Below are 12,047 nucleotides of genomic sequence, written 5' to 3'. Positions count from 1 at the left end.
TTTCTTGGGGACAGGAACAATGGTGGACTGCTTAAAGCATGAGGGGACTGTGGACTGTTCCAGGGAGAGGTTGAAGATCTCGGTGAACACCGGTGCTAGCTGGTCAGCGCAGGCCTTCAGAACCCGACCTGTGATGCCATCTGGTCCTGCTGCCTTCCTGATGTTCACTCTCCTGAATGCCCTCCTCACGTCATGCTCCGTGATGGTGAACACGTTGTCCTCACCGGCTTTCTCAGCGTGCATGCAGTTAGCACTGCTAGCGCCGCTAGTGTGATTAGCTGCAGCCTCGAAGCGAGCATAAAAAGTGTTCAGCTCGTCAGCCAGAGAAGCGTCCGCATTCCCCGATCTGGAGGGTGGTGTTTTATAGTCCGTGATGGTTCTGAGTCCCTGCCACAGGCTCCTAGAGCCGCCATGTTGGAATTGCGACTCTAGTTTCCTCCCGTAGTGCTGCTTCGCCTCCTTCACCGCTCTGCGCACGCTGTAAGATGCAGCCTTGTAGTCATCCATGTTCCCGGTGATGAGCCCTGTGTTGTAGGCAGCGGAGCCGGATCTCAGGGCGTCGCGGATGGTTTTATCCACCCACGGCTTCTGGTTGGGAAACGTCCTGATGATGGTTTTCTGCACCGTATCATCCATTAGTTTCTCTATAAATCCCACAACCGCTTCCGTAAACAAGCTAACGTCATCAGAGCTGCGCCGGAACATGTCCCAGTCTGTGTCATCTAGCGCGTCCTGCAGAGTGACCACCGATTGGTCCGTCCAGCGTGGGACCTCCCTCTGCACCGGGGCTTCCTGTTTCAGCCTCTGTTTGTAAACAGGCATGAGGAAGATGACGGCATGGTCCGATTTCCCAAACGGTGGTTGTGACTGTGCCTTGTAGCTGTTCTTGTATGGGGTGTAACAGTGATCTAATGTTCTTTCGCCCCTGGTGGGGCAGCCGATGTGCTGATGGAAGTTCGGCAGTGCACGCTTGAGGTTGGCACTGTTGAAATCTCCCAAAACAATGAATGCGGCATCCCGGTGCTGTGTCTGGTGAAGGTGTAGTGTCTCATGTAAATCCCATATCGCAGTGTCCGTGTCCGCTTGAGGTGGAATGTAAATGGCATAGACGATGACCGAGCTAAATTCCCGAGGGAGATAAAAAGGGCGACATTTGATGGTCAGAAGTTCAAGATTCGGTGTGCAGGAGCGTGAGAGGGGAACAATGCTCGCGCTGTCGCACCAGTGTTTGTTCACCATCAGACATACTGCACCTCCCCTAGTCTTCCCCGAGTCCAGCGTTCTGTCCATGCGGTAAACCGAGAAGAACTCGGCCTGCTGGATGGCGTGGTCCGGTACCTCTGGGTTCAGCCATGTCTCGGTGAAGCAGAGAAGGTTGCAGTCCTGAATATCCCTCTGGAACTTGACTCTTGCCCTGAGGTCATCGAGTTTGTTATCCAGCGACTGGACATTGGCGAGCAGGACACTCGGTAAGGGAGCGCGGTGTGCGCGTGCCCTCAGCCTGTTCCTGACGCCGGCTCGTTTCCCTTGAGGACGCCGGTACGGGTTGCGTCCTTTGTTCCTCCTCAGGATCTCGCTCGGCCAAGATGTGTCCGGGTTCAAAGACGGCGAAAGGTGAGTGCATTGTGCACCAATAGAAATAAGAGTGGCCTTGTCGTATGTAAGGATGGCCATCTTACAAAAAGAAACCGGTGTTTATAGCTTACAATAAGAAAAAATAACAAAAGAAGACAAGGTTTGGTCGGACCAGTCGTGACGGCAGCCGACCTCACCGGCGCCATCTTGAAGGATGGCGCCGGTTATTTATTTATTAATTTATTTATTTTGACTGTATGTGTAAATTAAAAGTATGGAGAACATTCCCGAACTAAATGAAGATAAATGTCTTGGCGAATGATGTGTTTCTTTGAACCAATCAGATTAGAGTAAATGGAGAGTCAGCGAGAGCCTCATTTGATTGGCTACAAGGTGGCCCCGCCCTCCCTCTCATGCTTGCAAAACTCAGTTAGTGAGAGAATCGTGCCAAAACTGTGAGCGCAGAGAAAAGAAAGAGCTGTACATATCAGATTATTTTGGGAACTTTTTGCCCTACATACACAACAAGCCATTTAGACATTTGACAGTCAGTTTTTTTTACACATACAGATTGGTTTTACGCAGTCAATCCGTTTTGCAGTTCTTTAAACTGTTGTTTTCGCTTGCAAATCACTGTTCACAGGCTTGCAGTGCTTTTGACCGTATTTTGGCGAAAAAAAACGTGCCAAAAGTGTAAGCGCGGAAAAATGGAAGTCATAAGAATGCAGATCATATTTATTTTGCCCTAGCATGAAGCTGCAGTTTCACAATACATGAATTACACTTACAAGTAACAGTAAAATGCTGCAAATAATTTTTTCTTGCGCTTGAAACGTGATTTACACCTTTACAAAGCGTCTCTTGCGCATGCAAATTTAATTTACGCTTACAGTCTTATGTACACTTTCACAAATCTTACCCTGCGCATACAAATCTTTTTGACGTCAATTTACCTTCATAAAAAATGGCTATTCATGGTCCTGTTTTGAAATCTAAAGCGAAAGGTATATTTAGTATCGTTTACCCAGCTTTGCCTTTATATGTTGACCAAAAAACATGCTCATCTATTGACTCTGTCATTTAAATTTTTGGGAAAAATAAAACTGAATATGTGAAAAGGAAGACACTGATTAGAAATACTTTGGAGGGAGGTGTGAATGCTTTGGACTTTAGTAGCCTACTCTCAATCACGTTTTTTAAAATTGGATGGATTAATCGTTGCCTGAATACTGACCCTAATTTGTTATGGTTTTTATATTCCTAAATTGATCTTTGAAAAATGTTTAATTTTTTTATTAGCTTGCGATTTTAGTTGCAATAAACTCCCAGTTAAACTTGCTAATTTTCATAAGCAAGCTCTAGACGCTTGTAAGCTTGCCTTCTGTCACAATTTTTCCCCTCATAGATGTATTCTATGGAATAATCAGAATGTGCTCCATGGAAAAAAATATGTCTTTATTAAAAACTGGTTTGACAAAGGTGTAACTTTTGTTTTAAATTTGTTAAAAAGGGATGATAACTTCTATTCCTATTCTGAATTTTCAGAACTCTTTGAAGTGGATACCTCACCTAGAGTGTATGAACTGGTAATTAATTCCATTTCACCCAAATTGTTACAGATCTTTAAAATGTGAAATGCCAAAAAAAATTATTGGAGGTCTGGAGCTTTGTAATATTAAATGTAACAATCTCTGGATTAGAAAAACCCTTATTAAGAAGTTTAGTTGTCATCCTAAAGCATTTTATAAATGGAAACTAAATTACCCTTTTCTTTCTACTATTAAAATTTGGGCCGGTATTAACAAGTTTCTGTTACCTAACAAGATGAAAGAACTTCACTATAAAATTCTTCATATGTACTATCCTTGTAATTCTTTACTCTCAAAATTTAAGTTGGACATCCCTTCACAATGCACCTTCTGTAATTCTAACTTGGAAACAATATCACACTTATTTTTTTAATGTGATTATGCAAAGGATTTATGGAAATAAATGTTTTGGCTTGTTTTCTCAGCTTACAACAAACTTTTTAGTTTTGAAATAATTAATGTACTGTTTTTGATTTGGGAATCAGGATCAAAGGAGCTTAATGATATGTTAAAACTGTTAACTCTTTGTGGCCTATTTGATCTTCACAAATGTAAAGTTACTGATTGTATACCCAATTTTAGGATTTTTTTGTATTGATTTGAAATAATTTTATGAATTTCTCTGCTCATCACTTAATAAGAAAGCTGCTAAAACAACCGTATTGATGGAAAAAATTATGACATTGTTCTAAGGGTTACCTCCTGAGTATTCTTTGAAGCTGACATTTTATGTGTAATTGTTTTCAATATTTATTTATGGTTTATTTAAAAAGATATTTATGGTAACTTATTTATTTGTTTTTCTCTTTATATATATATATATATATATATATATATATATATAAATGTTTAGATATTTACTGTTTTGTATTCTGGTTGTGTAATTTTTTGTTGTTGTTTGTTTGCTTGCTTTGACTGTATCCCCTGTGATATGTTTAAATTAAAAAATTAAAAAAAGAATTGTGATTATTTTTTTTTTAAATACACTAGTCAACATTTGAAGTGGATCAAAACTTGCATCAAAGTTGTCCTAAAACCTAAAACCAAAATGCGTTCTTGTCTTAGGCCAACTTTGAATAACCTTTTTGATCCACTTCAAATGTTGACTACTAGTCTGTATTTTTTTAATAAATAAATAAAATCAACTTTTAAACGGTGGCGTACAGTATTGTTTGAGAGTGTAGGAATTTATATTTGATTTGCATTTGCATTTATTTAAAAGTATATATCGGCATTTTCCTTAATCATGCGGTAGTGTATGCTCATGTTTCCTTTCACCACAAGAGGGCGTGAGAGTGTAACAGAATAGCGGTCTGTTGAGGTTTGTGGTTGAGGGCTCTATAGATTATGACCTGCAGGTGTTACTGCTTTCCTCCTCTTTATACGCAAAATACCCATCATCCAAGAGAGCGTTCCCGTGTTGAATTATTTCTACGTTTCACTCTTGGTAAGAAAGTCTCTTTAGAATTTTTTATTTTATTTTACTGGGACTAGTTTCTGGTTGAGACGTTTTTTGACAGGCAGGTCTCTCTTTCTTTTACAGACAGTAGTATTAGGTTCATACTTGATTGCACACAGCTTCTTCAGCGTCTATGCGTGTGTGGACACCTCTTTGTTTCTGTAAGTTTTACTACAATTATTTCTGTATCATGTTGAATATTAATATAATATTCTGTTTCATGCATAAAGCTTTATTCAGTGTTATGTTGTTTGAAATTATTTTTTTTCTGTATGTCGATCTTCAAATTCTTTGTGCAAAAATATTTCTAAAATGTAGTTCTATTTCAGTTTCACACATCTGATTTCCTGATACATATAACCTTTTATTTCTCTGTTTCCTCCTGAACACCATCTTTTTCTTCTCTTTCAATCCTATGACAATGTATGGCATTCACAGGCAAATACTTAGAAAGAAATGATCGGACAACACCCAAACCTTTCCTTGTGTCTCCTGGCCTGAAAACAATATTGGGAAGGGCTGAGTAGAGCCCCAAGAATTCATCCCTCTGAAATCTGTGAGAATACCTTTACTTGGCTTACATACTTAGCATTAATTAGCTTACAGTATATATTATAGCTAAAGTGGAGTACATTTTGTAATGGGAGCTGAGGATTATGGAAGTGATGACATGACCATCCACCTCAAGAGCAAAGACTCTCTGCACTATAACAGAAACTAACTCAGGACGCAGAGCTTTGGCCTTTCTGACATAGATCCTAAACAGCATATAACATGTTTGCCTTTTACTTCTGACTGCTGCCTTATTCTGGAAAAATTATCCCTCGCTCAATAACTGGTATTTAAAAAGCTGCCTGAGCTTGGACACCTTGAGAAAAATAAGTTGAACATGAGTTAACTGGCTCGTTTGCTTTTTCAGCGTAAAACTGAATGACTGATTCATAGTTTTCTTCTCACAGTTTGAGCTGGTTTTACAGCTGCAAATGAATGAGATTAAAGTGGCTTTTATACGATCAATTTAGGTCATTATTCTGAGAGCTCTAGATGTCTGGTCTAGTTTTGTTTTTTATTCATATTTATGAATGCATGTCAGTTTTCCCTGCTCAAAACACTTCAACAGATGTTAACAAACCCTCGCAGGTTTAGGTCTTTAAAAAGCACTATATACCTTAGATCAGCAAAGGGCTTTCATAATATTTTCTTTTGTGATTGCAAGTGATGTGGCATGGAGAAAGACCGTCCTTGTAGAAATACAGCACATGTCTCCTTTAGGACTGGCAAGTGAGGTTCAGTGAAAAATAAGCACTTTGTCTCCTACTGTAACAGTTGATTTCCAGATGCTTAATGAACTCTTAACTATTTTTATTTACATCCCTCTTTTCTTGAAGGATTGTTATGAGAATAATTGGAAATAAAGCAATAACTGTCCTGCTAAATGTCTGGAGATATTTAGGTTCTGTACTGTGAGTTACAAATGCTATCATTTTATAATCCTAGAGAAAAAAAAAAACACTTCTGTATTGTTTTAGGAGTGGTATTTATTGCCGAGAAAGCTCCTCAGGTCTTGCAAGATTACTTCTAGCAATCATTCTGCTACACGTGATAAGTCAGTCCAGTGCATACATTTGTCGCATTTTATTTAAACAAAGTTGGAATGCTCGGTCTGTATAACTCAATACTGATATCCTAGCAAACAGCTTTTTAATGCACTGTATATGAGGTGTACGAAAACTAAGCATGATATCAGACCAAAATATCAAAATGGACCGTGTCAAAGTGCAAGAGCATACAATAAAACACTTTGTATGTCACAAAGAAATCTAATTTGTTTAATATTATACAGATGTACAATTATGGGTGTATCTTGAACATTTGTGTTTGAATTCAATTGTCATTTTTTCACAATGTTTGTAATTGAATTTAAAGTGCATTTAATAACCAGTTTAGTTTATTGCACAATTAGAATTGTTTCCTAGAAGGTTCCTAGAAGCACAGTAAGCTTTCAGCAAGTTTTTCCAACCATATCTATAATCACAAAATAACTCAAACCTGTGAGGATTCAACTCAAAGTTATCAAGCAGAATCAGTATTAAATAAAACAGCCAAACAAAGCTTTCATTTGATCAATGCTAGAGACAAGTCCAATTTTATTGGCTTTTCTTCACCTTCCAATTTTATTTAGAACAATCAAAATAAAATAAGTTTGTCAACTAAACCAGAAACCAAGAACTCCACGGTAGTTATTTTAAAACAAAGTGCTCACATACAAGAAATAAATTAAATGTATTCCATCACTATATAGATAATATATATATTAAACAAAAACTTCAGGCTTTTTTCACAATTAAGACTTTAAACATTGCAAGACAGATATCCTTCGGTAAGTGCCCATGAAAGAAAGTAGCATGGGTCTTGTTCAGTAGTCAGTACAAGAATCAATATTTCCTCATGCTGTCCTCTGACCTGATCATGTGGCCGCAGTGGATGTCTTAGGCGTGGCTGATGGGCAGCTGTGTCATTGAGTGGGACAAGAGGGGCTGCAGAACCAGTGAAGACGGAGAGTGGACTACAAAGATGAAGTTAATGTCTAGTCTTAATTTCAGTCATGAAGAGCTGCTCAGCATATGCACTAAATTAAAATAATGTATAATAAAATAAAATATTACTTGAGACTTGATTTAGCTAGAATGAAAATGCCATTTAAAAATGCACACATACATAGAATATAGTGATATTCCACATAACATACCATCCATATAGGAGTGTAGCGCAGTCAGCATAGGGGTGTCTACAGGGGCAAAAGCAGTGTACTGAAATTCATCTATTAGAGGAGAAAGCCGAGTGGACTGCAAAGATGACACCGGTGCAGCTGAAGAGTGATTTGGGCTAACATGCTTCTTATGACGAGCTCGACAGTTCTGAAACCAAACCTGAGCGGCAGATGGATGAAGTATTGACAGTACACTGGTATTACTAGTATAGTAATATATAATCGTAGTAGTGTGCATGAAGTTACAAAACAAAAACAAATTTAAAATCTATTAAATAAAATTGACAGATAGATAGATAGATACCTGAATAACCCTCCGGCTTAGACCAGTTCTTTCTGCCAACTTTTGTAAAGTCTGGGCATCTGGATTGTTGTCCTGAGCAAACTGGGCTTGCATTACCTTAATTCAAATAAAAAAATTAAATAAACTAACATTGAGCAGCCAATGCAAGGAAATGGATACTAGGTTTTTGAGTATCTGGCATATTTTATTTTTTTCAGAAAAAAGCAATTTCAATATTAACCTGTAGCTGGTCAGTTGTAAAACTTGTCCGTGCCCTCTTGGCTGGTTTAGGCTGATTTACTTCCTGCTCTGAGGGAACAGCTCCCTCCGCATTCACTCCTTTTCCTACAGCAAACCAAAGTCTCATCAACAAGAGCAGAATTAAACTCAAGCTCTGGTTCCATAGGAGCTAAATGAATGCAGGAGGAGTTATATACTAGATAATCATTTAAATTACAACATTTGCAAAATCTAACCATTCTCTATGACACGTTTCAGGTTGTCCAACATGCAGTCATAGTGCACACGACACAGAACCCTCTCATCTACCAGGGCAAACTCTTCTCCTGTGGACAGCTGTCTCTTGCAAGAGAAGCAAGCAAAACAAGCCAGGTGGTAGGTGTTTCCTTTTGCTCTGCGGACCCAGTCGTTTGAATGGATGTTCCTACCACAGTGAGCACAACGTGTTCCGTACTTCCTGCAAGAAAAAGTCTTTGATAATAACTTCCATCTTTAAAAGTTAAACAACCTTTTGTGGCATTTCTTGGTAGTGAGGCTAACAGCAGTTGTTTTGGTAGAGATGCAGCACTCCAGGAAAAAACACAGAGTAGGAATGAAAACACTGGTCAACTCAAATTTAATGAGGGAAAGTATGCAGTGTTTCGGTAGAAAACTACAAAATTTTAAGTCACTTCATAAGAAAAAGCAGAGGCATTGGCATATTGATGGTCGTCCATCAACAGCATGACAATAGCCTAATTTCAAAGTTATTTTCACTATTTCTTTTTCATAAATTGCTGGGAAAGGGGAGAGGGTATCTTCTTTACCTGAAGTAGTCCAATTTACAGAATATCTCCTTTTCTTTTATATAACAGCTGATGTGTCTGCCCAAAGATGTTTGGCACACGCTGCACGACAGGCATCTCACGTGCCAGCACATGTCGTTCACCTGAGGTGTAGAAGCAATATTTTTCGGTTTCGAACGAAACATTTGCGTAGATAAGATTAAAAAAAAAAAAAAAAAAAAAAGGAATAAGATTTAGTTAACCCAGAGCGGAACGACAATTTAGTTATAGCCTACAACACTCGTCTGAAAGATTTGTTATGAACGTAAAATATTTTAATACTCACCTTCAACAGATATTTGTCCACGATCTCAGTGCCACAGCTGGTACAGATGGCTTTCTCTGTCATGGCATGAAGTGAAGAGCCGGGCGACAAAGACGAACACGATACCTCTTCAAACAGCTCTTGGGTTTTATCCTGAAAAATCAAAGTTTGAGTATTTTAAAACGTAGCCAAATAAACCATTTAACAAAACTCTGGCTACTAAATAGTAGGCTAGTTTAGGAACGATAATTCAGCCTCGTCGTTCAGGAACAGAAGGTCAGTGACCTTCCCGTGGTCTTTGACTAAAAAAATAAATAGCCTACATACGTACATAAAAGTATGCAGTCTTCAAGTCCAGAAATTTTAAAATAATTATTACTAATACCACTGCGTTTATAACCTGATGCAGCTGTATGGTGTGAGGCGTGCAGAGGACTGAAGCTCCACAGGGCACGGGCATGACGAGAACAGCTCAAACACACTGTACAGCCTGCCCGCAAGCGCTGCCGCCTTTTAACCTGGGCGGCCAAGCGACCCATTAACTGCCACTTGCCTTTTTACCATGACAACCTCTACAAGCGAGCAAGGAGAGGTGCAGAAACACGGGCGATTCTTAACGCGAAGCGTCATCCTCTTCATTTCATGCGCTGAAACTCCTCAGGTAGACATTAACTGGTTTTCTGTCGCCTTCAAGGGCTTAATTACCCTTATGTGTTGCTTTCCAGAGTGACTCTTTTTTTTTTCTTCTTTCTTTATTTCTAAACCCTTTTAAAGCGTTTCCAAACTCTCTTTAGAAAAAAACAACAACTGCCGCCGTGACAAAGAAGAAAACAAATCCCCCGATTACTTAATTTATATTAATTGCACACAGGCGTTGCCTGAGGCGCAGCTGATGATGGTAGCCTACTGTTATTCAGAAGAAAGCTGTTTCAGTTCTCGCTAATAAACAGGAATAAATAGGCTAATAGTTTAGTGAATGATGGAAAAAGCACCGTTTGCCTGCAGCCTTTGTTCTTTAAGTTTAATATATTTTGATCATTTTTATTAATGAAAATCTTCCAAAATATGGAGATCACATAAGCTAAGGATTCATTAATAAAACAAGAAATTAAAATGACAGGAAATAAAAATAAAATGCACAATAAGACATTTCAAAAGTATAAGCAATTCATGTGACACTTACAGTGTTCTTGCTTGGACTTTCCTTCGGTGTGGTTTGTTCATTTTTCCAGTACATTGCCCAGTACGTTGTATCCACTCTCAGATCTCTTTTACAGCGAGAATTAATCCATATGGGTGCTGCAGCTGAATCCACGTCGTGACCATGTTTTAACTCAAACTTTAGTTTTCCTTAGTGAGGGTGGAACTTTTCCCTCATGTTCTCACTACTCTGGCCGCACCTCCCTGTCACATTTACACACGCCTATTATTTGAGGAGTGAGTTGCCTGAAAAAGACTTGTAAACAAACTAAAAACAGCATAATATTTGTTGAATCGAGATTGCAACAATTTTGTTAAATACGTTTTGGAAACGACATTTTAACTAACTTTTACGTATAGAAAATAGGCGACAGCAGGTCTCTTTCATGCATCGGTTTAAGCTTGATTGTAGGCTACATCAGAATTATGTTTTTTTTTTCATCGCAATATGCTACCATTAAAATAATCTTTCCCATTTTAGTCTTCTGAAATCTGCCTGTCATATTAAAAAGCAGTGATAACTGTGATTTGAAGGATCAAATCATTTGCATCATCGTATTATTACGCGGGTTTGACAGTTTGTATCAGCAGTCCCACAGCAAATACATCTAGGTTTGGAAATATTATCAGATGGCGATTTATGATTAGGCTAAATAAAACATTTCGAGTCAAAATAAAATAGTGTACAAATATTTCACTGTGTTTCATTAGGGGAGAGTGCAGATCACTTAACCTGCCTATAAATTCATTGCCAGTATAATTGTCGTTTGTTTATTATTATTATTATTATTATTATTATTATTATTATTATTTAACAAAACCATTCATTTTTATTGGTTTATGTTGATATTACTGGTTGAATTAGTTAGTTTGGGTATTTATAGCTATAGACTACTACCTTTTCATTTATTTCATTTATTTTTATCTTAGGTTCCACTTTCTAGCTAATGTTACATCGCTATTTCCAAATATTTCACTGCGCACTGTTGCTTCACAATAAATGAATGATGAAAATTAGTTTTCACTTCAGGAGGGTAATTATTATATTTAAATTAAAAACGAGCTGAATGAGAAAAAAATGCGTTCTCAAATGGTTAACAAAATAGGATAGTAAGCTATGTAGCCTATCATCCGAAGTCAATCACTAACTACCGCTGAACCGACGTGTCAAGTATTTCGTCTAAATATATTCACATAGCATATTTGTTTACATGGGCTATGTTGCATAAATAATACAATGTGAATGCAGGCTATATTTAAATCTTTAAACTCATTGATTTATATTAACCATTTTTTTCATCCACCGTATGGACTGTGAATACCATCCATTGGGTTGTAATTATTAAAAGTCTAGCCAGACATTTGAGTTAATTTTAGTCAGTTCACATATCTGCATATGAAAGGACACTGACTTCTTAATTACAAAAGCAATATTATCAGCTTCCACTCTGTGGATTGGATTATTTGACGTGGAGGAAGTAAAGCAGTTTTGGAAATGGAAAGGTGTTGGTCAAGTCAATGCGCATGACCATCTTCTTTTTATTTTTTTTGGCGTACACAACTAGCAAGCAGATATATGTGGTTTATTTTTGCTATTGCAAAAACTTTATGGCATGACCGCTATCAGAGGAATGATTTCTGATTTCACACATCTTTATTGTTGTTTATTTGAATGTGTATTACATCACCTGCTGAAAGTATGTTGGCTAGTCATTATTTATCCTCTTTTCACATGCTTCAGAATTAATCTTATTTCTTGATTTTGCAAAGGAGTGTTGTATTATAATATAAAGAAGTCAATTTAGTGTATTACTCTAAAGTTTTGGAATTCTAATTGAATAG

General features: G+C 37.8%; 1 protein-coding gene across 1 annotated transcript; it reads right to left on the bottom strand.

Moving 5' to 3' along the window:
* Window positions 1-6,150: 6,150 nt before the first annotated feature.
* On the bottom strand, window positions 6,151-10,409 carry LOC306881119 (LIM/homeobox protein Lhx8-like). Its single transcript, XM_079435035.1, has 8 exons — window positions 10,189-10,409; window positions 9,027-9,158; window positions 8,723-8,844; window positions 8,153-8,373; window positions 7,918-8,021; window positions 7,698-7,793; window positions 7,373-7,553; window positions 6,151-7,189 (listed from the first exon to the last, which is right to left on the bottom strand). Exons 1-8 carry the CDS (start codon window positions 10,240-10,242, stop codon window positions 7,113-7,115), a joined length of 987 nt encoding a protein of 328 aa, XP_079291161.1. The 5' UTR covers window positions 10,243-10,409; the 3' UTR covers window positions 6,151-7,112.
* Window positions 10,410-12,047: the final 1,638 nt, after the last annotated feature.

The sequence above is a fragment of the Barbus barbus genome (genome assembly GCF_936440315.1).
Source record: "Barbus barbus genome assembly, chromosome: 15".
Classification (NCBI taxonomy): domain Eukaryota; kingdom Metazoa; phylum Chordata; class Actinopteri; order Cypriniformes; family Cyprinidae; genus Barbus; species Barbus barbus.
The sequence above is the reverse complement of the archived record's forward strand: the minus strand, read 5'-3'. Positions and strand labels throughout refer to the sequence as shown.